The sequence below is a fragment of the Seriola lalandi genome, unplaced genomic scaffold (genome assembly GCF_002814215.2).
Source record: "Seriola lalandi dorsalis isolate HSWRI2012SDOR001 ecotype SW California unplaced genomic scaffold, Sedor1 jcf7180002054488, whole genome shotgun sequence".
Taxonomy (NCBI): Eukaryota; Metazoa; Chordata; class Actinopteri; order Carangiformes; family Carangidae; genus Seriola; species Seriola lalandi.
The window spans coordinates 348,060-374,865 of record NW_019525041.1 but is presented as its reverse complement, the minus strand read 5'-3'; the positions used below and the strand labels follow the sequence as shown (position 1 = coordinate 374,865).

The 26,806-nt window shown below is 41.9% G+C and overlaps 1 protein-coding gene across 1 annotated transcript; it reads right to left on the bottom strand.

Annotated features, from left to right (window-relative positions):
• Positions 1-13: 13 nt before the first annotated feature.
• Positions 14-26,779, bottom strand: LOC111659800 (zinc finger E-box-binding homeobox 2). Its single transcript, XM_023412847.2, has 8 exons — positions 26,493-26,779; positions 6,562-6,846; positions 4,858-5,067; positions 3,975-4,168; positions 3,606-3,717; positions 1,805-3,342; positions 1,461-1,644; positions 14-925 (listed from the first exon to the last, which is right to left on the bottom strand). Exons 1-8 carry the CDS (start codon positions 26,551-26,553, stop codon positions 300-302), a joined length of 3,210 nt encoding a protein of 1,069 aa, XP_023268615.1. The 5' UTR covers positions 26,554-26,779; the 3' UTR covers positions 14-299.
• Between the last annotated feature and the right edge of the window lie 27 nt (positions 26,780-26,806).

Sequence of the window (26,806 nt, the reverse complement as noted above, 5' to 3'; positions counted from 1 at the left end):
TTTTTTTTTTTTTTATTATTTTTTTTTATTAACAAAAATAAACAAAAACATTGACGGTACATCAAATCTATTTTCCATGATGAAATACTACAATTTGTATTGTCACATATATTTTATTTGTATGGCTTGATCCACTTTAAGGCCATCTATGCTTTGGCAGTTCTGTGCATTTTCATGTTGTGAAATACTGTGAGTAAAAAAAAAAAGTCAATGGGGCTATTATATATATAAGAGAGAAAGAAATATCAAAATTCTCAATATATACAGTATATGCATTGTATTAGCTTGTTAAAGTTACCTTAAGTTTTTATTCTGGGTAAATCTGTTATCTCCAGGCTTAGTTCACATTTGTCCAAGTCTTCACTCTGGTCCTCAGTGTCTCGGTCCCACATGTGTCTCTCCACACTGTCAGTATGGTTTCCCACATCACAACTGTTTCTCTCATGCTGCTCTCCATGCTCCCTTGCAGGTGATTCTTGGACGGGGCTACCTTCCAACTGCTCCCCTGACAAACTCTCATGTGCCTCTTCCACATGACCATCGCTAACTCCTGCCTCTTTATCCTCCTCCTCCTCTTTGAGGGCCTCTGGAGCTCCATCCAGACTGGAATCACTGAGGAAAGAGTGTGGAGTTTGAGTATCCTCCATGGACAGGGGGGGCTCGTCGGCGAGCCGCCCCCCGAGAATGTTTCCTGACCCCGGGGTGAAAGGCATTTCCTCGTGGTCTTGGTCTGGATCCTGGTCTTTGCTGCAGTAGGCGTAGCGGTGATTCATGTGCTGGGAGTAAGAGCCGGAGTGAGAGAAGCGCTTGCCACATTTGTCACATTGGTAGGGTTTCTCTCCAGAGTGCAGCCGGCTGTGCTCAATCAGATGGTGCTTGTGCTTGAAGGCCTTGTTGCAAATCTTGCACTCATGAGGACGTTTGCCTGTGATGAATACAGAGAAATTACTTCTAATATCCTATTTTAAAAAACCATGAACAATTTTTTTTAAATAGAAAAGACATTTGAGACTTTTAATGTACTGAAAACTGTTTAAAGGTCTGTATTGTTTAATCATAAACATTTATAAAGCAATAGCTTGACATTTTGAGAAACATGCTCTGTGAGGTTAATATGAATCAATTGCCAGCAGATGGTTAGCTTAGCGTAGCTTAGCTCAAAGAAGGGAAACAATGGGAAATCGCTAGCCTGTTTCTGTCCAAAGGTAACAGAGTCTGCTTACCAGTAACTCTCAATTTCACCGATTAACCCCTTACATCAAACAGTTGTACTGATCTTATCAGTTAACTCTCAGAAAGACATCAAACAAGGGGTTTATCCCAAATGTCAAATTATTCCTTTAAGCATTTTTTTTTTTACAAATGTAATAGTAATGTATAAGCTACAGGAAATGGCACATAGTTAAAGTGTTTTGTTTTTTGGGGGGGTTTTTTTTGCAGACAGTGCATAAGCTGCAGACCTGTGTGCTCATATTTGTGTCGGAGCAGAGAGCTGCTCTTCTGGAAGGTTTTTTCACAGATGTCACAAGCATACAGCCCCTCGTCCGTCTTCTTCAGTCTCTTCCTCCCTGGCCCGCCTTCTCCCTCCAGACCTTCATCCATCAGAGAGAGGTAGTCCAGGGCGCCACGGCCTAACACCTCACCCTGTGAAGAAAACATGTAGATTATGACTGTACAGTATGTACAAGTTTCCATGGGTTATTACTTTAATTCTACACATTTTTAATTCCTCAATATGTTATATGGGATAATTTATGAATTTCTTATGTACTTTGTTTAAACCTTAAAGAGAAGCCTTACTCACCATGAGAGCATGTCTCTCCTGGTGGATCTTTTTCAGTGTGGCCTCTGTGTCTGGCTCCATCATGTAAGCCATGGGAGAGAGAAACCCAGGGCTATTCGCTGGCTGGCCGAATGGAATTGTTGTGATGCCATCGTGTCCTGAAAGCCCTAAACCAGACTGGCTGAAGATAGGAAAACCATTGTACAATGAGCCTGGAAACACAGGAGCTGCGGCCCCGCCGTAGACCGGGTGGTGGTGAAGGGCTAGATGTGAAGTTGGACTTAAGCTGGACCGAAGTCTCTTAAGATGCTGGGTCCCAAGCTCTCTCCTCTCACCTCTGGCTGAGCTGCCGTTGACGGCTTTGTTCCTCCCCTCTTGCTCTGAGTGCTGCTTGGGCAGGGAGAGGTCCAGAGGTTCGTTCTGCGCGGACCAGGGGCTGCCGGTCTGGTTCTGAGGTGAGGAGATTTCAGGAGGACAGGTGGTGAGGTCGAGGCAAATGGGAGAACCGAATCCTGAGGAGGGAACTCTTCTTCTGGCTCTGGGTGATGACAGCTCTGGGGAATGGTTGACTGGTTGGCTCGGGCTTCCTTTTTCCTGGACCGACCAATAGGCACGTGAGGACAGGGCGTCGTGGCGAGTCTGTGTGGGAGAGTGCATCGCGACCAAAAGCTGCTGCGGGACAGAGTGCCAGCTGGGCTTCTGCAGTGGTGACTTGTTTCCAGAGAGGCCATTGGTTACTTTACATAGTTTGCTGTTCTCCGGTTGGAGGGCAGATATGGGGAAGAATGAAGGTGGCGAAGGGTGGTCTTTGCTGCGAAGACCCTCAGGCACCTCCACTGCCTCGCGGTTCATTTTACAGAGGTAGCGCTCGTGCTGCAGGAGCACTGCCACATTAGGGAAAAGCTGGGAGCACCAGCGACACGTCACCCCAAGCACACCTCTCTCCCCTTCACCTGACCTCACAGACTCTCTCCTTCTGTCAGGCGACATCTTCCTCTCAGGCCCTCCTCCGTTGTGAATCACCCTCCTTTCCTCTGCTGCAGCGCCCCCTCCTCTTTCTATCTCCTCATCTGTCTTCACCTCCCTGTGAAGCATCTCTTGCAGCATCTGCTCAAACTTGGTCCCAGAGTAAGTAAAGGGCAGCAGGGTGGTCCCTTTTAGGATACTGGCCCTTAGAGACAGCTCTGATGAGGTGTCCCAAAATCGAGCCAGATCCAGAGCTCGGGGGAAGGCGGCAGGGCTCTGGTTGGGTTCCTGCAGTAAAAGCTGGTGAGGATCCTCTGGTACTCGGCCCAGAGACCTGGAGTTATCTTGGTTCTGTGAAGCCAACGGAGAGCCCTTGTCATTACTGTTTCTCCCCCCGCCTGCGGAGGGAGACGGTAGAAATGAGTGGTGGTAGGGGCTTTGGCTATGTCCATTAAATGCCCCACTGGCTCCTCCTGTATTTCCCCCTCCATTTCCACCACCACTGTGACACTTCTTGCTGCTTAAGTGGGAGCTGTAGGAGCCAGAATGAGAAAAACGTTTCTTGCAGTTGGAGCATTCGTAAGGTTTCTCACCTGAGGGATAAAACACAGAAAGGAGGCATTAGTCAAAAGGGGCGGATTGAAAATACTTAGTGCAAGGGTGTGATCATTTTGAATTTTTCATAATGCTCTTGTTCTGTCATAAACTATTTTAACTCATTTTCTGTCAACACACATCAAATTGGTTATAATTTCATACCATATATAACTGACAGGGTAAGTAAGGGTTAGTGATACAGTGGAAACAATAGCAAATTAATGGGTGAGTACAAGTTTTTGATGTTATTTTGTCTCACCGCTGTGGATGCGGAGATGCTCTTTGAGGTGGTGTTTGTACTTGAATGCTTTCCCACACTGCAGACATTTAAACTTCCTGGTCTCCATGCTTTGATCCAGCGTGATGGGATTCTGGGAAGACGGGACATTGTTATTAGTTTCATACTGGAGCACATTTAAGTGTGAAGTATATGACTGCCATTTCTACAAGGTTATTTATTTCTGACATTTACAAGTTACAAAATGTAAACATGTAACACTAAATGAGAACAATATACAACCATATTGCCCTGATGGTGGTTGTGAAAGTTTATCCTCCTCTCTCTCTCTCTCTCTCTCTCTCTCTCTCTCTCTCTCTCTCTCTCTCTCTCTCTCTCTCTGTGTCTCACCTTGTCCTGCATTTGATTGTGAAGTGCCAGGTGCTGCTCCATCTGTGCCCTATGGGGGGCAGTGTATCCACAGAGTGGACAGACCATATGTCCCCCCTCCCTCTCCTGACAGTACTTGATGTGATCCCTCAAAGACGCTCCTCGCTGAAACATCCTGTGGCAGAACGGGCAAACCTGCTGGGTCCTCCCTGCATCTAGAGTCCGGAGGGAGAGGTGACATTTTAAACAGAGCATGGAGATGTTCTTGCATTCATTAAATATACTGTATCCATTCATCCATCCATTTGCATGTTGAACTAGGAAGATGGAGTCTTACCCCAGCTGAACAACACCTACTTGTGTGTCAGTGGCCTACAGAATGAAAAACCTGTACTATTATATCCTCCTAACTGAGAGAAATTCAACTCAGATGATCTTTGTTCAGTAGAAGCAAGAAAGTCTTAAGTATGTTACCTACTTAAAAATACTGGAGAATATTGGAACACGACAATGCTATTTTTAATTGTTTTATCATTGTGCACCCAGTATTGTTTGAAACCCATATTTTTATTTGATCAAGTGAAGTTATTTTATATGTTTCCATGGTGATAGAATAAACAACTAAACTATGACACAAACTTTTTATGTAAGCCTAAATGTGGAAATGCATTGGCCCTTGTCAGGCAAAGCCATTAGTGGCTGATAAGTCAATTTGTTTTCCTTTTCATTTTCTCAGAATGACATTAGCATGTACAATCTGATATGTTCTTACCACTATTAACTGTCAGTCTGCAGCTGCACGGTTCATTAGAAGTAACCGCACGCTGCCTGGCTCAAGAGCAGCCATTTCAGATGAGTTCATTTTCTATTTAATATGATTGCAGATGTTGCCTCGTTAGCGTACCTGCTCCCTCGGGTGAGTGGTGCTGAGCTCCTGGTGACCAGATAGCAGGCGGCAGGTCATCGTGCCTGCTGCCCTGGTGGTACACAGCCGCTGTGCCATTGTGGCTCAGGTGGTCCGAGAAACTGGTGGAGGTAGAGGTCTTCTTTAGCTGGGCCAGAAATGCATAGTTAGCCAGGTCCTCCAAGGCATTCTGGGAGTCTGAGTTCTTACCTGGGGACCAGAGAAAAAGTGAAAAAAAAATTGAAATATTTATAAATATCTATATATTAAAACCAGCTGTTAGTTCTTATGATAAACTAAACTGGCTTTTTGTAAACTGTTATACACAACTCTTGATACATGCAGACACGCCTGATTACAGACATTTGCAGGAAAATATTAGCGTGTGTCATTAAAGTTTCATTAAAAATCCGGGCCAAGAAAACAGAAGAAAAGCCACTCAATGACAGTAAACACAACACAGACAACAAGAACTATAAGGAAAGTGTCAAGGCAGGTTCCCCATATTTACAGAAAGCCACATTACACAAAAGAAAATATTGTGCTAGTTTTGCTTTTAAGCAATATCCAGTTCAGATGCAGATTCACAAATGAATCATTACTTTGAGACATCTCTAAAAGCCTTTTCACTTCAACATTTCACAAGATGATCAGCATTCTTGTCAGTGGGTACATCAGTGTGGTTGATCCTTTACATTTTCTACTTTTACTATGTGCTAAATTAAATTCTAAAGAAAGTGTTAGCTCCCTGTCTTTGTGCATGTACATGCTTTGTTCATATGTCCATGAGTGTAAAGTGCGCAAGCTGGGATAAATTGTAAAAGTGACTCTGTGCAACTGAATCTAATGGGACTAAATTGTTTACTTAAAAAAGACTGACAGATAAAACAATAAATGCTGGGAGCTAGTTGGCCAGAACGAGACGAGATTTTAAGAATTCTTTCTCATTTGTGCCCTTGAGTGCGGTGACAGGCAGGCAGAGAGGAAAAAGCCACAGATGTACGTGAAGTAGAGAGGGTGTCTCCTATCTCAAGCCAGCCAGCTCTGCGTACAGCGACTTTGAGGAAGATTTTTCAAATGTTTGCAGATGTTGGCATATTTTGAGCTGTTTTTTAATGTGGTGAAGGGAAGAGCCTGTGTGGTTGAGTGTTGTAAAAACTCAGCTTTGCCTTCATCAGGCAAGGCCGAATCACACGAGGCGAGGGAGCTAAGTGATTGTTAGTAGGCAAGCCGCGTGAGCCTTTGATCTCTCTTAAATAAAAGGGAAAGCCTCACGTCGCACAGTGCTGATTTCAGTACCGTAACGTCACCTCTTTGATGCATGGAAATATTGTGACATTGTGTGGGATGAGTTCTTTTGTCATGCTTTCAGAAGGCTGCCTTTTCAAAGAGAGCTGTGAAAAAAAGGAACAGCCTCTCAGGGAAGGCATGGTTTCACAAGGAGCTGATATGAAGGTGTATCTAGAGGGCTTTGAGAAGCATGAGACTGGAGGTGTCTTGCGTCAGAAAAACACTGTAAACTTGTTTACACATACTGTAGTGGCCTACACAGCAGTCTCATACAGTATACATTTTACACGCACATTGCTCTGTTACTTTTTTGGCAAGGCCGAACTTCTTCAGAAACAAATACAGGGTTGTTTTTAAAAAATAAAAAAAGAAGGGCTTTACAAGTTTACAGTTTGAGTTTAGCTTATAACTTACAGTACATCCTTAGTGGTTCCTGGTCTTCCCTGTCAGTGGTGGATGCAGTGATGGTGTCCTCAGCAGCCTCGGCCTCCGGCTCCACCTGCACCCAGTAGTTCCTGCTGCCGGGGCTGAGGCTGTGCGGCCGCGTGGAACGAGCTGGACTGCCGGGCTCCTCCGTCCCCTCGCTGGGCGTCAGGCTTGTCTTGTCCAGGCTCTCCTGGAAGTCCTGGGGCTCCAGGCTCCACAGGCCCACCTCATCCTCCCCCTCAGATCCCAGTGAAGTCACTTGCTCAGCATCCACTGTGAAGCGGAAAGTAAAAAAAGAAAAGTTTAAGGGGGAGCTGAGACACAGGCTCAGGTAGATTTAATGTTCATGTTGAAATGTGCTGCACTAAATGTTCAGCTTGCTTATTAGGGACATCTGATTTTGCAGTACTATGTTGTATTTTCAGGTATGTTAAAAAAAAAAATCAAATATCATGAACACGTGTCTTTAATCTACTTTATGTTGTATGAGATGCCAAATAGTTTGTTGTGGTGTCCAAATATATATTTACTTTTTCAGACATGATTCATAATGCAATGGACATATGTTTCTTATCATTTCAGATGATATTAAGTTATTGGAGCTGTAGATTATAACCAATGGAAACCAGAGACAATGCTACATGATTTAAGAAAATATGTCAGGAACTGAAACCAAACGGGGGAAAAACACAAGCACAAATTCAAAAATGTTTTGTAAATTCAGAGCTATTTTTTTTGTATTTCAGTAAGTAAGAGGAATGAAATTGTCTTGATGTTAACTTGTTCAGCGTGTTTCTTATCATGAGAGTTTTCATATGGCTTTATGTGGTTTGATGTGTGGATAATGATCAATGCGAGCAGACATGTCCAGCATGCAACACAATTCTGCAAAGAAGAATTCGAAAAGGAAGGTCCCGACTAGAAATTATTGTATTTCAAATATTTTACTGAGCCCTCACCCACAATATAAAACTTCAGAGATAAATACGAAGTATTAATGGTAATTTCAATTCAATTTCAAAGTGAAGGTTTTAGTCTGACAGTACTGAGAGTGAAGCATGGCTTTCATTTTGAAACTGATTGGGAGAAAAAAATGTAAAAATGACAATAGATACATTGAATACAAAATATACTTGTATTTAATTACAGTCATGATTAAGAAAGCAAACTGGAAATGTATCTGTTGTGATCAAATGTCAATCAAATAAAATACAGCTTTTTTTAAATCTATGAATTAATCAGTATAATTTACAATATTTACTTTTTGTTAGTTTAACATAATTTGTGCAACATTGGAAAAGTACTTTTTGTGTCTAACTTATATATTTTTTTACACATGTATGGTAGCCTGTGTGACTTCTACAACGCATGACAATGTGGCAGGGGTGTGAGAAGAAGAGATAGATAGCATATTGTAATTTAAAAGTGTACCCTCGGTGCCCAGACTGCAGCAAAACTGGAGAGGCGCGTTACTTTTTCCCATGGCAAAGACAATAAATGACAATCACAAACACATGCCTGGGATTTCAGCTGTAGGCTCTCATTTCCAAGGCTTTTTTTGAGGACTCTCTGTTTTCCTCTCACTGATTGGCAATATCTCATCACAACCAAGTAATGACCATTTAAGAACACAAATAGATTCCTTGCCAGTGCCTTTGAAATATATCATCAGGGGAAAGCCAAACCGTTGTCGAGGGGAGAGCGAGGACCGTGCCAACATACAGAGCACTGATTCTTCTCTTCGTGTTGTTGTGAAAATAAGATTTCTAATCAGTACGCGATGAAGGTCGCAGTGCAACATTGTCATGCTTCTTATTTAGTTTAAATGAATTTTCCCCCCTTCTGTCGTGCCTTTTTTCATCAGATCAGAGTGAAAATAAAGTTTCACAGATCATTACATTTCACAAAACACAAACAAAGTTTACTCATTAAACTGTCAAAACAACACTCAGTCACTCTGAAAGATTTTCATTCTTGCTTGAGTCGCTCCAACTACCACCACCCTCCCTGGCTAGTGGACCCAGTGATTGAGTATTTTTTCTTTCAACGCCCCTTCACATCCAGCTACGACCCACATCTCGCAAGTGACAAAGGCCTGTGACTGTACACTGGGGGTGACATTTTCACTAATCTACCTTGCCATCTCTACATTTATCAGACTCAAACACACACACACATGGATAACACATACACTCACTCTGCTACTGAGAGAAACAAAAAGGGGCCCGGTGTTGCAGAGGGGGGTGGCCCGCAATCACAAACACTGTGTCAGTCGGCGTGTAAAATTTACACATATTCTTCTGATGAGTACATGAAGCTTGTAACACCTACATGTTGTATCTGTTTGTATCAGCAGGTTGTATGTCCTGCCCCAGCTTCACTACACCCCTGTACAGACTGCACTCATGCAAAAAGTCTGATTCACCCGAGGCCAATCACCCAATGCATGTGGTGCTGCTCTACCAGCATGGGGAGGAATGACTTGCTCTTATGGGGGGTGAAATTGGTCATCAAATGTGTCCCATTACAGGAGGCAGTTATGAAGTTATATTATGTAGTTGAGGTTGAGCTAGCGGCCCTGCGGGGAGCTCTCTGGGATGATAGGATATACCGCTGGGCCTGAAAAGGGAAAAATCTGGTCCAGATTAGCATCAAATTGGCTCTAATTTTCTCTCCCATGACAGTGAGTGACATTGAGTCTATATGTGCTGTCATTAAAGCCGCACCGCGCAGGGATGGCTTTCATTATCAGGCCCGGTGATTTATTTATTTGGATAGCGATTGCATCCTTCAAATAGGTCTTTTTTTTTTTTTTGTTGGAGCAGGACAGCTAAACCTTTGAACAGCGCAGGAGGTTTGGGATTGCCTGCAAGTAGAGATTATGTGTCAAGGTACAAATGAGCTCAAGAGTGATGCATTCATGCAATGTGCAAGAGTTTTAGGCATGCGTGATTTGTTGTAAGACACTGAACACCAGAGAACACACAGCACAGCACAGTGGAGAACAGTACACTGCTATTGTGCATGCACTGTAGTGTGCGTGGGAAGAACGTGAGTCATATCCAGAGAGTGCTAACCGAACTGTGCTGCATCATGCTTGACATTGTCGATCACTCGGTCTTCTGGGGACTCTTTCTGATGGTTTGACAACAACATTGCGTTCAGATCAAACACTGCAGCACTATTTTAATCTGCCTGTCGCTCTCCCTCGCTGACAGTGACTGAACTGAATGAGTGAAAGACTGCCTGCCAGAGAGATGTCTACGTTTTCCAGCTCAGGGCACTATAGTCTGAAATGCAGAATTTCACTCTGAGAAAACACACAGTTTTCTCATCTTTTGTATTCTGGGTGCTTGTGATCTGAAGCCTAAAACAACGATGACCAACACTAGTTATTTCATTATTTACATCATTGAGTCAGTTCTCCGGAATACAATCAGAGACAGATCACGCTTGAATAAATTCATAAGCACACATGTTTGTGACACAGAAAGAAATAATTTTTATATAACCACATTAAAATAGAAACCACAACAAAAAAAAAAAAGTCATTTGAGATAAAGGAAAATAAAATCTTCTCAACCTTTCTTTAGCACTGGCTCACAACAGCACAGAGACAGTTTCCGTTCTCGTCCAGTCTAATTTGTCACTGTTTATATGCCAGAGGGCATCCACTGTACAGCAACACGCTAAGCTGCAGTTTATTTTACGATGCACATATGTGATCTGGTATTGACTTAGTAATTATGTGGCTAAATGGTAAGCACGCAATAATTACCTAGAAATTACCTTGTTTGTTTCTTTTGGTTTTAAACAGCAACAAACAAGGCCAGGCCCAATTTACCGCACAATGTATTTATTACACTGCTGTTGATTTTTACACTTTATGAGCGTTACATAAAAGCTAAATAACTGTTATATCATATTATCAGTGCTATTTAATAGATTTTTATTTCTCACAGCCAAATAATCACGCACATATTAGTTTGAGACATTTTGGCAGCTGTGAGAAAAACAACACCCAAACTAAAAATAAATGGTCTTATTTCTAGCAACTCTCGTTATCTGTGTACAAAGACTTTAGAGTGCGTGAAGATGTCTATGATGAGGCTGGGTTGCATTTTCTTTGATATGTAAAAATATAAACCATTATACACACATCATATGCATACCATTACAATGACATTGAAATGATATAATATAATATATAGGAAATAAAATCAAATATATATTTTAAAGATCTGATTTTAGCTCTAGAATTTAAATGTGTTTTGCTTTTTTTAGGCCACTATTTTTTTTAACAGTTTTTTTTTTTTTAAAACGTCACTTTTTAAAGTTTTATATCAGATCACATGTGAGGCTTTTATATCAATCAAAAGTGATTTAGCTACCCAGAAGAAATAAGATCCATGTTGCTCTTCATATGACATAATGCATGTGCAAGTGTATTATGACACAGGCATGTGGTGCACATACAACATTACAGTAACATCTGGAGTATTTCATGAATTACAAAATGTAGGTGGTTAAACTGTCGATCCAGCCAACTGAACACACTCAGGCATAATTAAAAACTTACTGATTCATCATGTTTTTGTAACAGAACTCCCCTAGGCATCAAAAATTCACTTTAAGTATCATTTAAAAATGATTTAGCTTAGATAAATAGTCAGGTTTAGTTAATAAAAGAAACAATGCTTCTTCCACCCTGTTAAAACTTTGATGGTTTCACAGGTGTCAAAAGGAACTAAAACACTTGCTATTTTGACTCAAGAAATTACCACATGAGGGTCATGGACGCCCACATGCTAAACAAAAACCGAGCACAGGAAGACGTGTGTATTGTCATTTTACAGTACCTATGAGAGCAGTTCAGAGACACGGCAGATCCATATTCATCTCCAGAGCGCACGACAATGATGACCTCTCTTTAAAAATATCACACAAATCAAACATGTCATGTTAAACAATTCTCACTATGGCAGCTCAGCTATTCATACCTGCTGCCTGACATTCGTACAATGAGTCAGGGCAGGACCGCAACCAAAAGCTGACACCTCCCACCTGACCTCCTTCATCTTAACAGCATCTCACTCTCTCTCTTTCTCTCTCTCTTTCTCTCTCTCTCTCTCTCTCTCTCTCTCTCTCTCTGTCTGCGTGACGGTTCTTTCCTCTACTTGGCACCTTGGCCTGCTCTGGTTTGGTTTGGTCTGGTTTAACCTGCCCTAACACTGTTGACCACGTGCTAGTTGGGCTTTATCCACCCGTGTGTATCTACCTGAACTTTCACTAAATATGTAATGAACACACTGTCAACAGTTTTGTACAACACATTTTGTAAGGTCACAGGGGTGTTACTGCAATAATATTCCAAAGTGTGTGTAATGCACTCTATCCTGAAAACTCTCCTCTTAGCGGTTGCCTCGCTTTGGAATGCAACTTTTAATTTCAATTTATCCAAATGTTTCACAGATTATATCATGAATGTTGACAGCTAATTGAAGATTAAATGCTCTAAATTACATGTTAACCAATAGGAATGGTGGTAATGTGATGTTTTGCTGCACTTTTATTGCATTTTTGTGGCCAGAGAAGAGGAAGTGCAAACATTCTTGTCTAATGATGGTGAAAATAACCACAACTACACTGATATGAAAGTCACACAGTCAAGTTTTAGTTCAATTGATACAAATACAGTTGCTTCTTAGCTCGATGGCAGCAAGCCAAAAAAAAAAAAAAAAAGTCTGCAAATGGCTGCTGGTGAGAATAAATCAGACTGAAACTGTGACGCTGTAATGGGGATTGTAAAGGTCATATTAGTGTGGAGGAAGAGATGCTAAAATGTGATGTGTGCTGCACTATGTGATTCTGCATTCTTGCAGTGTGTCTAAACACACACAGTGTGCTGTGGTGTGTATGTCAGAGAAAGGGGGTGACAAGAGTGAGACAGAGGTGCAGAGACACCAGTGGATGGAGAATGCAGCACAGAGAGCACAAACTACACCAGGCGCAAGAGAGGAAGGAAAGAAAAAAAGAAGGGGAAAGGGGTGGAGAAAGAGTTAGATAAGAGAAAGGCAGAGGAGCGAGGGATTAGAGAAGAAAAAAAGAAAAAGAAAGAAAGCAACGGTGTCAAACTGTCCCTGACACAAATCCTCCAACTGATGTCAAGCTGTGAAAAACACGCTACAGAGGGAAATTCCCTCAACATAGACACACACACTCAAACGCACATACACACAAAGGAGGGTATAGACAAATACAGAAAAAACAAACACAACACAACTTGTATTGTGGGATAAAAACAGGGAGCTGGAACCAACCTGATGCTGCAGACACAGCAAAGAAATACATCACAATAACACTGTGCATGTGTGTGTGTGTGTGTGCGCACGCACAAAGATCCAAGATGATCTGAGCCTCAGTCAGAGATAGAGAAGTTAAAGCCCATGCGGTGTCACAGCAGCAAAGTCACGGCTCTGTGCCTTTAGATGTCCCGCTCATTAGGAGACACCACCCTGTCAGAGTATTTAAACCACCACCGCCACCACAGAATGCGAAGCCGAGGGGCAACAACATCTGCACTTTGAAAGACACGGAGGCGCACAGAACAATCAGCTCAAGAAATAAACACCAAGCTAATTTCCTCATATTGATTAAAGCTCTGCAAAAACAGGAGTGCACACAACAGCGACGCAATTCTGCACACTAAGCAGTGATCTTTAAATGAACAACAAACACCATATTGAAACTCTTTTTTGCCTTTGTTCAGTGTGGCTTTTAATGGCTCTGTTCAATTAGGGCCCTTGTGACACAAAAACAGAATCCCTTTTGGCATTTTATTAGCTTCAAAGCCACTGAGCCATTCACTGATACCACTCACAAAGTTGATTTGTCAACCAGTTGCACTTTTAATGTTACTGCGCGCTGGTGTTAGTTTCATTATTCACATATGAGAGCGCTCTGTGCGATTTCAGAGGAGCCCGGGCGAATCAAAGCACAGCCCCCAAGACACCGACTGTAACACACTCTGGTGTTGTGTACAGCTGCCATGGCTGCTTTTGAAAGGGCCCCAGCATCTGAAAATCGATTGATATCAGTATTACTGATCTGTTATTCTCTATCTACATGTCACATCACTGCACCAAACAGTGAACCGCATCTGCTTAGTGGAAACCTGCTCTCATCTGACTTCAACGGACCAACAGATTAAACCAACAGCACACAGGCTTAAAGAATGCAGAGCAAATAGTTAACGAAGCTGTAACTTACTGTACCATACGTATGCTGCTGGGCAAGCTAATCTTCCTTGTGATGAAACTGAGAGGATAATGACTTGTCTGCTATTGTCTTTATCTTTTACCTTCTATCCTAGACAACGTTGTTTTTCATTTTTACATCTGATAGGTCTAATCTCCTCCTACTCATATTTGCACTTTACCCATGCATACTGCACATTTTTGCTTAGCTTTGGTGTTCTATAAATACTGTATAAGAGTATAATAAGTAAAGAAGATAATAGAGCAACCTTTTTTTAATCGTTTCATTTGTGACATTTGGGAATTCTAACCGCATGCATTACACTATTTATATATATATATATATATATATATATATATATATATATATATATATATATATATATATGTATATTATTATATATAGAGATTGAACGTGTTTCTGATTAGTATATTTTTGTGAGGATACCGGTTTTAAACATGCTAAACATCATTCTCTGCGCTACCAATGACTGTGTGTGTTTCTATGTCTCAGAGAGAAATAGAAAAATAGAAATAGGAGCAGTGAGAGACAGGAAAAGAGTCCCAAATAACTTGTGGCCTAGACCAGTGATCACACCACAAAGGTGCATTTACGTGCTGGTGAAGCAGCGGCAGAGCTGTGACTCACTTGGAGGTACGCGACGAGAGACGTGGTGTGAAGGAGAAGCACACTTGCAGGGTATACTTTCACCCCACCCCCCCCTCATAGATTCCCACCCTAGCTACAGTATGTATTCTTAGATTGTGGTGAACTCAACTCTAGAAATCCATGATATATTTTTGTAGCCTGTAATGATGTTGACTTGCACAGCTGGCCCCGCAGGAACTTCAAAATTGATAGCTTTACATTTCGCACAGGTAGAGTTTCAACAGACAATGATAGCGTTAGCTTATCATTTAGTGTAACATAATAACTGTTATATTTTACTATGGATAACGATGCCTCTTTCTATATATAGGCCATAGTGTCAGAAGCATTGTAGCTATAGGAGGCACGCAGATCATCCGAAACAAACCACAGAGGGGTAAAGCACCTCAGTCTCATTTTCTATGAGTTTGTCTTTGTTTGTTTTCGACAACTTGAATCAACTTGAATCAACTTCAATCACTCGCTTTGAATATATTTGACAAGGTTTAGATTTTCTGTGCTCCCTCATTTTTTCCCTTTACCTCTCACCTCTCTGCTGTGTGGTAGAGACAGAAAAATGTGCACAAAAAAACGACTAAAAAGAAAGAAAAAAAAAAGACTCACTGCTCTGATACTCCCGTCTGTGACCGTTAGCTGTTTACCAAACACAATGATGATTTTGTGTGCAAAAAAATACGCAGCAATCAGTTTTTCTCTTTGCAGAAATGAGGCAAGGTGTGAGTTAAGAGGTGTGCAATGAGCCTTTGTGGTTGCCTGTTCTTCCTTTGGAGGTTTCCTGTATGCTGCTGCCTACATGTTTGCCACCATGTTTACCTGTCCTACAGACCACCACAGTGACATTTCTCAAAAAAAAAAAAAAAACTTATTTCACACTGGCCTTTACCTTCAAAGCTGATATGTGTCGCTTCTGCATTAGCACCACGTTTTTGAACTTTGTGGAGAGCTTGCAACGGTCACACAGCAAGAGAGAACATTTTGAATGGATTCATTTATCTGTTCTGCTGTCAGAACAGTACAATGATATAAAGCAAGTTTATATTTAAAATAAAATCTTAAAATTAAGATATTTTAGTTTGATTCTTAAAATTTTAGCAAAGTATAAGACTGTTTTGACAGTTTATGAATTTCAGCTGTTTAACATCCTGAACATTTACACCGTTAACTACAGTCACGATTACTTACAGCCTCTGATTTGATTCGTTGTCTCGCTCTCGTTTCCTCATTAGAGATCTGTAACAAACTCTCACGCAGAATATAATTTCCACTGACCTATCACACAAGTTAACATAGGAAACACTGCTAACATCATTCTGGACTTCCCTACGACGTCATGCTGAATTGTAACAATTGAGTCACTTACCATGTCAATGACTCACCAGCAATGACAAACGGATTTAACTACTGTATGTATTCTGTGCATGAGCGTTTTGTGTGTGTGTGCGTGTGTGTGTGTGCACGTGCACATATGAGTAAAGCCTCTCCACCATGCCCATGATGTGTATCATGCTGCACTGGAAGCAGGGCTGATGTTGCTGAGAAAAGGTTAGCTCGGTTCGAGGAACACGTTATTTGGAGTTTGGCCCTCTGCCTCCTCCTGTGGCCCTGCGCTGGTTTCCGTGTAGCGAGGAATCGGTGCTGGAATGCAGTAACGGTCACAGAGGGACCCACGCACTCACCACACTGTGAATCAAAACCCAAACTCCACTTCATTAGGCTCCTGTCATTGCAAAGACTCTCACACCACTCTATAAATACCCCTGTCTCCCCCCTCCAAATTTGTTTTCCCTCTTTTTTCTTTACACATGAAAATGCTCAGGGACTGTTCCAGCTTTCTGATGTGGCTCTTTATTTTGTACGTTGGCGCAAGAAACCACACAATAGTGGCTCCTTTTGAATATTAAAACATTCTCTGACGGAGCACAAAGGTTCTGAAGTTTTTTAATAGGGGTGCATGCTAAATAAAACTTCTCTTTGAGTTTAACAGCTATACAATGTGGGATTTGGTTAGTTCAACTCGAGCTGCGACTTTCAGTTACTCACTACGGGACATTTGTTTTGAGGGTGAAACAAATATGCCTGGTATCCCACTGACTTTGTCTACTTCAAACATCTGTGTATATGATCTGTGAGAGGTGTTTTGCGTGATGTGGTGTTCTCGAAAAAGGACGATTTACTGCATTAAAAACCCCAAAATGTCTTAATCTAACCGCTCAAAGAAGATTTAAAATGCAAGATACAAGAACTCTGGGGAACCCACATTAAGATATACAAGATCAGAGCACACATGTGAAGGTACTCACTACACATGCAGTTATAGAAACACCAGTCCAACTTCTTACAGCACAATATTAATAAAAAAAAAAGCCTCCTTATTTCACTACACTTTCAACAATTAAAATAAAAAATTAAGACCAATAAATTGTAATGTCCCGACTGTCAGCAAAGAACATGAAGAGACAACAAGAAACGTTTTTTCCTCTGCTGCTGGGATCAGAAATCATTCAGTAAAATTAGAAACTATGAGAGGCAGCTGCATCATTGTGATGAAATTATTTACTTTACAATGATAAATGTTGTTCTTACAGACAGAGTACTGGAGATGAGGCCTAGAAGTTGGATCCTGCCCGGTTAACATACAGACGGGGCGCCATCCTCTGGCGCATGTGGACATTACATCCTCCAAATGAGAGCCGATAATAGAGCGAAACATTTCAAGTGACCACATGTGACCTTGAAGGCTTTGAAACATTGAAAAGATGCCTTTCTAATGTGTCACTGTGCTTTTATTTGCTTTGTCTTTCTCTCAGTTGTTCTCCACACGCCAGCACACACGTCTACTCTCTCTCTCTCTGTCTCTGTCTCTAAGTAACTCTCCTTTCTTTCATCCCTTTTTCTGCCCGTTAAGCACACACACACACACACACACACACACACACACACACACACGCATAAAGAAATACAGGCAGAAAAAAAACAGGAACACACGCACTGTTAAACAAGTCTTTTTGTGGTTATGCAGTTCTGATTAGGAAGATGTATGAGTCACATATCATATTAATTTACACACATCCGTATGTTCATTAGTTACAGCTTGATGTGCCTGTGCGCGCTCGTGTGTGTGTGTGTGTTCTGTGCATGTGAAGCCTGAACCAACGCCTTGAAAAAGAAACTAATTAAAGTCATGGAGAGAAATGCAAAGGCAGCAGAACCGCACAAGAGAGTGTGTGCATGTCATTACTGACCTGGCCTATGTTGGAGAAAAAAGTGATGGCAAGAAGCGAGAGAGAAAAGAAAGAGAGAGAGAGAGAGAGAGAGAGAGAGAGAGAGACAGAGAGACAGAGAGAGTGGGAGGGAGAGAGAGAGAGAGAATGGGAGGGAGAGTAAAACCTCAACCAGCGAAATAATGTATATAAAAAAGACTCAACAAGAAGAAAGGTTTAAAAAGCAAACTTGGGGAGTTTAAGAGGATCTTTGATGTGTATCAGAAGAGGAAAGCAGCCTTGCGACTGGGACGACAGTAATTTTAAGTCGAAGCAGAAGGCTGGCTGGATGACTGGCTGCCTTGCTGGCTGGCTGGCTGACTGCCTGGCTGACTGACTGTGGGCTTTGATGGCGCTGGCTGTTTGAAGTGGTTTTCGGGGGATGGGAGCAGCGTGTGGTGTCAGTGGGACAGGGGAGGCGCACAGGGGGGAGGCAGTAGGGGTGTGGGGTTGGGGGGTGGTGGGGGGACTCGATGGCGACCCTACAGGCCGCTCGTGGAGCCCAGGCTGGGTAGAGCAGAGGATGGATAGATGGAAGGAGAGGGGAAGAAGGCCTGAGACGGCGCAGAGGATAAAAATGGAAAAGAAGAGTGAAAGAGTGAGGAGGAGGTAGAGGAGTAGAGACGGGGAAGACGAGATAAAGAGGTATCAAAGGGATGACAAAGAAAGAAGAGAGTGAAACAGAGTGGTGAAACAGAGAGAGAGAGAAAGAGACAACAAAAGTGAGAGAAGAAAGAAAAGCGACAAGTCAGAGAAAAAGAGCAAAAAAACAAACAAACTCAGATCTGTGTTTGACATTGAGAGCCTCGTCCCAAAATGAAGCATGGACAGACGCATTCACACCTACCTATTACTAGTATCATTTAGATGACGTTACCTCCCTCTGATATGCTGCCAGGCTGCCCTATGACTTTACTTCCCCTTCCATCCCTCCAGCAATGCTGGACACATGCACCGTATAATCACAACTACACTGCTTCCCTGAGGTACCACAGTTGACCTCATGGCAGAGAAGGAAAATAAGAAACTGATTCTGTACAACTTCAGAATGTGCTCCTTGCCTATTCATTTTTCTTTTATTAGTGACTGACCTTTTTAATTAAAAAACCTTCAACGGTTTGTCATTTTGCAACACTAACAAATACATGATAACCTGTCACGTATCATGTGAAATTCTTTTAAAAAAGATAAGACACTCTACGAGATTGTTACACAGTGATAAATGACAGAGTGGACGAGAGAAGGCTGATTATTTGCGTTGCTTCCTTTCTAGCACAAAATACTTCCGGCATATGGTTCTTTATCATACCTGAGCTAAACATCCATTCGCATGATCTAATATTGCACGCTGCTCGCAAACATCAACATTTTTTCAGCTCAGTCTGATTTGTCTTGATCAGACCTGAGGCAGACTTTCCAAAACCTCTCACGCTTCAATTTCATTGTGAGCTTTTTGATGTGTGATGACTGATACTGGGGGTACTTTTTTATAACACAAGTAATTGACTGACTGACTGACTGACTGACTGACTGACTGACTGACTGACTGACTGACTGACTGAACGAACAAACAAACAAACAAATGAACAAATGAATGGATAAATGTTCATTTTTGAGGTGATTCATTGCCAGTGAAAATTTCACATCTGCAGAGGTGATGCATTCACTGCCTCTAAAAGTGTCTGTTAGAAACAAAGTGGAAATGTGTTAAAATTAAATGCTGCCAGCAAAGGAAACACAGCAAGAGATTGAGAGAGAGAGAGAGATAGAAAGAAAGACAGAAAGAAAGAAAGGGAGTCATATAGATGTAAAATTTAAGACTTAAAGCCTTGACTGTTACAGGTGGGCCTAAAGATCAGTGCAGCATGTTCTCTTCACAATGGAATGTGTTTACTCCCTACCAGGTAACTATGTGTATGTACATTATCTGTGTGTGTGTGTGTGTGTGTGTGTGTGTGTGTGTGTGTGTGTGTGTGTGTGTGTGTGTATGTGTGTGTGTACCAGAGAGTGGGATGTGCAGGTCAGATGAAGGTGGTACCAGGTGATCACAGGTACAGGGAGACAGAGTGAGAGAGGAGGAGCTGGCCTGGGCTGGTAGAAGCACAGGCAGGATTTATGGCGGTGGACTGGGCAGATTTACAGCAGAGCAGGCGATATGAAGATACTGTGAGATGATGTATATTCATCTGACTGAGATTTTGTCATACTTCACTATCACGGTGGCATCATTTATGGCAAGACCGCGTTCGTGTGATGATGAGGTGATTGACTACTATCGATTGTCTCAATCATTTATCAAGCAGTTATGCGAAACATACCAAACATTCCTGGTTCCAGCTTCTCAAATGTGAGGATTTCCTTTTTTTTCTTTCTTTTTTTTTCTGTTTAGTACGATTGTAAATATAGAATAACTTTGGCTTTTAGACTGTTGGTTATACAAAACAGTGGCAGTTTGAAGATGTCACCGAGAGGTATTTTTCATTAATTGCTGTCATTTTATTTCCTAAACAATTGATCAGTTACTGAAAAAAATAATTGACAGATTAATCAATAACAGAAATAACCCTTAGTGATAGCCCAATGTGGTTGTTTTATCCATACACAGTTGTCTAACTGACTTTCCAGAAACCGTAATATATCGTGATATATAGTGATATCGTCTTATAAAACTACATGTACTCTGTTTCTCGCTGTAGACTTCGACTATTAATTAATATACACCATGTGTCATTTATCTAAAGAAACAGCTAAACATGTCAACTGATTTTTTCTCTTGTCAACGCTGCTCCTACAGTAATTCAGTGCGCTGCAGGGGTCGCTGTGTGCGGTGCTAAGTGGAAGGACGGATGCACATGAGACAAAAACTGAAAAATAGAGAAATAAAATAAGAAAACAAACTTGGCCTCAGGGAGAGATACCAAGAATTAAAGAAAAGGAATGAGAAGCAAGTAAAAAAAAAAAAAGTGTCAAACTGAAACTACTAAACACTACTCCTTTTCTCGAACCAGCAGGTGTGAAGTTTTCTGGCCTCAGAGACGATCAAAGCAAACAAAAGCCACCCCACTCCTGTCTGTCGCCGATACACACTGCTCCTCTTTCAACTTGCTGCCCTGTTATATCTGGTTCCTCAGTACTGGCAAACACTGGCACACTCTCAGTCAGCTGAGTGAGTGGATCTGCCTGCCAGGCTTCTCTCCCCTCTCCCCCTGTCTCTTCTCTTTTCCTCCTCTCCCTCTCCCTCTCTCTCTCTCTCTGCCACCCATCTGGGCCTTGTAATACATGACAGCTGAAGCAGGGTCTCCAAATTTAATTTGAGGTGTGATAAAACAGCACATATCTATAAATTGTGTGCAGAGAGAGCCTGCCTATCTGGATAGTTTTAACCTCTTTCTTCTGTCAAACATGTGCAGCATATCAAACACACAATACCCAAGCTGTCTGCACAAAAGGAAGACCCACAAATAGACTTAACGGTGGGGAGTCTTGCCAAAGCAATGACAAAGAACGTATTAATAACGCTGGAAATGGAATATGTCGAGAATGAAAAGGGGATGAATTTGCAACATCATACTGTACAGTCTGTAGACCTTTTTCAATCAGATAAAAATGCCTTTGATGTGAAAAAAGAAAATAGAAATGAGCGAGAAGCCGCATACAGTTGGTGTTAAATGTGTGAAAAGTACATACCAAGGCACCTAGATATACATACACATACATACACACCTCTCCGGCTCTGCAGTCATTATGTTATCTTGCAGTTGAAAGGAGTATGATCCTCAGACATTCACTCAAAAAGGAAGTTTCTAGTGAAGCCATGTGTACACTATTGTGCTATTTCTTATCTACTGAGACAATTTAACTGTTCCTGATAACTACACTGAATTTGACCTTCATGTAATAAGGGATCAGACTGTGATCGTTTGAACAAAAGTTTAAATCCTGCAGAGGAGGCCACGCCGATTTTGCAACGTGCAGAAAAGGACACTTTGCTGTAACATCTCGACAAAAGACATCCTTCCACTCCAAACGGCCATATGCAGGAGCTAATATTGCTGTGCGATTATTCATCCTGCGATGGCACCGCAAAACTTTCCGAATAATTCCTCCTGGAGTGGATCATCAGTGTGGCAGCCACACAGCAGGAATGTACAGTAAGACATGGGACTGCTTGGGCTACATCTGAAACATCAGAACGAGCAATAATTGAATAAACATGTGAAAAATACCAGAGGGACTCAATCAAGGGATTCCCCATTACTGCTGTGTTGATTTGGCATCAAACACACAGAGCTGGGATGGGAAGAAAATCTGTGACACTTGGAGCTAAGGGAACGTTGGGGAACAAATAAGGAAACACTTAAAAGTTTATCCCACATTCTGTCGCCCGTCCTCCTGTCTCTTCTGTCTCTCCCCCTCACGCCCCCCCCCTCCATCCCTTGTCTTCTCACGCTGAAGAACTGTTTTCGCTGTCTTCAGCCCTGTCAACCCCATCAGTTCCCCACCTCTGTCATCCTCCTCTTCTTTCTTCCTCCTCTGTCCCTCCCACCCGCTGGTTCTGACGCCGGAGCTGAGCCCCTAGAAGAGTCCTGGTAATAAACTTTGGTGCCTGAGCTCTTCATTGCTGTCTCACTCTCCTCCACCCCTCATCCCCAAGCGCCGATACATCTGCCGTTAACGCAGGCCCGGTCCAAAAGGCCCGGCCCCTGCACTCTGTACAGTACAAGCACGTCAGTCTTTCTCATTCCAATGTTTTCCCCCCCTATTCTCTCTCTTTCTCTTTTTCCCTCTCTTTTTTTTGCTGCTTGAGTCCTTTGTGTACAGTGTGCTATGCTCACTGTGGCAGCAGTGTGCCAGAAAAACCCACACAAACACACACACACACACACGCACACACACATACACGCATGCACACACATACACAGTCACAGACACACAGCTGGGCCCCAGCTGCATACAAAGACTGGGGTTTGGAAATCAATGAAGGAGAAAGAAGAAAAGGGGAAAGGAGTTTAAATAAATTGGCACTTGAAAAAAGAAGAAAAACGAGAAAGAGGGAGTGAGGGAAGCAGGGAGAGAGAGAGAGCTCTCTCTCTTAAAAAGGCACATCAACTCAACAACAGAGCGAGGCTTTTCACGGACTAACAAAACATAAAGCACAAGGACTAAATATGTTTGTGAGGGTGCTCATGAAATGCAATCCCACATCTGATTTAGGAGCGAGGACTGAATGAGCCTGGTCAGTTGTGCGGATGTCATTCTGGCGAAGATGCCCGCTGAGTTCGAGAGCAGGGGAAAGCCCATGCACAACACGGTCGGCATGCTTTAAATAAATGAAAACACTTTTGAAAACTGGAATCTAAACAGTGTTGCCTCTACCAAGAGCAAAGAGCAGTTACTGCACGAATGAGGTGGCTTTTGTTAAAATGACAGAGACTTGATTTTAAAAAGTTTGCCTCATTAAAGTTGTCTTGAAACTGAAATAAATCGATTTTCTTCAATTTCTTTCAGTGTAAAAAAATATATAAGCATGGTATTCTTTTTTGTTGAGGAAAAATAGAGATATAATCATTTTTATTTTTCAGAAATGATCCTGTGATGTTTGAGATTTTTGTGTTATATATATAAAGTGATAATGAAAACCTCTGGGAGGAATTTTAGCATCATCTCTATCGATATGGAAAAAAGGCATTAAACTATCAAATGACCCCATGGTGTGAGAGCTGACTGTGTGTGGAGGTCTGAAATGGGGGGGGGGGGGGGGGGGTGCTCAGCTAATTACTTCACACTCTTTGAAACTTAAACTCTCCCTCACAGCCAGTAAATACAGGTCGTCATTTCCAATAGATACGTTTCCTTCCTTGGTCCCAGGACTGTTTTCAATCTGCCAGGAATGAAGAGTAGTAATTTCCTCACGTTGCTTGATATTGGTGAACATTGACAGTTTTATTGAGGGAGACAGAGACATAATCAATAGGCGTCTTGGAGACAGAAGAAACGTCAGCTTATGTTTTTTTCTCTTTCTTCTGGTTTGGAAAAGATCCTCAAATCGCTGTCTTAAGAGTCGGGCCTGCCAAATTCATTTGGTTTTATCAAGGACCTTTAACTCCCTGCTCGCACAGCCCAACACATTCCTACAAATCCTACACACACAGCTTTAATACGCACATATCTACACCAACATGAGGATGAACATGCAGCGCACGCACAGAAGCTTACCACCCGTGCAGATTCATAAAGAAATGATAAATAAATACAAAAGAAAGAAGGAGTCACACAACTCTCTCATAATAGTTGATGTACAACATAGTAAGGATAACAGTCGTCAACGTGACATTTAAGACAGTTTTCAGATTCTCAGCTGAAGATCAACTTGTAATCAGTTTCCTCTTTCTTTACATTCACTTTTGAGATACCCTCAGTTCTTTTTAATCCCATCGTGACTTAGTAAAATTTACTGGAAACTGACCAGAAGTGATGCTTATCTGTGCTCTGACTACAGGAATTAAAGGAACTGGACAGTGACAGGTCCATGTCAGTAAGTGTGAATTTTTTTTTTTTTTTTGCCGATAGCTTTCACAGTACTGCGATGCTGTTGATTTGTTAAATAGGGTTCAATCGGTCGACAAACTGCTACATGACAGTCAAAGGTGAGAGAGTGTGTGTGTGTGTGTACACACGCACACGCACGCACGCGCGCGCACACACACACACACACACACACACACACACACACACACACACACACACACACACAAAAAAGGACGTTAATGCTGAGCAGCCAGAGAGGATCTCACCCTGGTGACACTCTGCTGAGCGTCACACCTCTCTGAGTAAAATGAGGAAACACTTACAGCAAACTAATAAACTATAAAAATAAACAGAGTCCTCGCAGCAAACAGGTTTGTGGCGGTTGTGTGTCAGATCAGAGGCAAACAAGCAAGCTGCCTGACTTTCACTGGCCTTCATGAACCTCCAGAAAGTACAGAATAAAACCAGCAAAATGTGTGTGTGTGTGTGTGTGTGTGTGTGTGTGTGTGTGTGTGTGTGGTCTTGTGTGTTTTTGGGGTCAAAATCTTCTCTCCGAAGATGACGGCAGTTGGAGGCTACATTTGCACTTGGGCTATTGGTTGGGTTTGTTAAGGGTATCCCTGCATTACCCAACAACTTTGCACTAAATAGAAAGCCAGCGACAAGATACTGGCTGGCATCTCCCGCTCACTACATTAGTATTAGCATGATTCAGAACTAGGTTTATTTTAAAGTTTTATGGTCAGATTTAGATTTGAGTTATTTAGGCAGGGGCTGCCAGTTTAATTCAGGGTTAGAGAAACGTTCAAAGCTGAGGATAATTTCAGAGTTTTGGCAGGTCTGGCTTTAGGGAGGCAGGATTTTGATTCTAACATAAATGCTCAGTCTTCTTCAGAAGGAGAGAAGAACAAATGTTTACATGTGCATCCATGTGCAAGTGTGTTTATCCTTACTCCAGTGTGTGAGTTCAGAGCCACACACTTGAGAACAAGGCACTGCCTGATGCAGACAGAACAAAGTCTCAACAAAGTCCCTATATTCAGCACAGTACAGTCAACAAGTTCCCCTCAGCACTGCCATAGGAAGTGCTTTCACAGAAACTGATAACTGACATCATCTTAAGCTTTAATGTCAACTCAGGCCTTCCACAAATTCTTGATGAGGTGATTGATAGTCATGTAAGAAAATACAGAAAGTTTCAAAAGATTAAATATCTGCAAGATTAATTGCATTTAAGTTCAATAATAATCATATTTTTAAACCTTTACATTTGACTTGAGAAAAACTTTCATATTTTTCAGAGTAACTATTCTATACTATTCTGTTGTAAATGTGGCCTTTAGGGATTTAGAGAAAGAAAGAAAAAAACCCTAAACAAATATACAAAATTTGCCTTCAATTTAGAAGATCAAATGAACAAAACCATCTAAATTATTTTTCTTTCTTTCTGATGGAGAACTCTCTATTTAAAAAAAAAAATACTGTATCAAACTCGCGAAAAATTGGATGTGAAATACTGAATCATTTTTATCATGGCACAGAATATAGAAAATAACAAGGGAAACAAAATCCTAGAAAGTAGAGATGTCAGAGCAGGTAAAGCTTTCAGCGTGAACAGCCACAAAACTAAAGTCAAGAAGAAAGAAAAAAGACGCAGTGAGGTGAAGTGTTGTAAGAAGTCTTTCTGTTTGATTAAAACGATTTAGTTAAATAAACAAAATCTGGTTCTGTTAGGTTTCAGGCAGTGTGGATTCTTCTAAATACTTCACGACCCGCCTTTGATTTAGGACAGAACTTTTTTTTTTTTCTGGTGTATAAAATATACAAGAGATTTCACAAAACGCGTGCAGTCATAGGTTGTGGGCTTTTCTTGAGGATTACCTCGCACTTTTTATTACACGGCTTGGCCCAGGTATGTAGCCTATATGTACAGAATAATCCCAGCGGCTGTCAGCCTGTAGAAAGTTGGACTGCTCATCCCTGTACTTTATACTACCAAACAACCTCAAGCCATGGATGTAAAGAAAAACGTATGTCTGAAATATGACTGTAGTGCAAACTGCGATGAAACACTGTCTAATGTTCGTTTTTCTACAAACTCCAGAGGAAATCGACGCGCTTCGCTTGAAGGGCTCGTGTCCGCAACATCTGCCTACATCATTCAGCAACTTCTTCAAACTGTCCAGCGCTGCGCGTTTTTCTTACCTCGGTTTCTCCTCGGGTTGGCTTGTTTCCTTCGTTTGCCCCGACTTTCCTCTGTCATCATCGCACTTAATTTCGTCTCAAAAAGTTGTCCGGGAAGCGGCGCGTGTGTGCGTTTGTCCCGAGTGCCTGCCTGCAGAATGAATGGTGTTGAGGCATCGCCTTCGGTCACAGCGGGAGACTCAGACCTTGATGAGACTCCAAGCGGAGGCGACGAGCCGTGAGGAGGAGTGATGTCAGCAGCAGAGGTTGGCCCTGAGGTCAGCCCCTGGCATCGCGAACGTTCACCTTCCTCATTTACTAAGAAATGGCGTTAA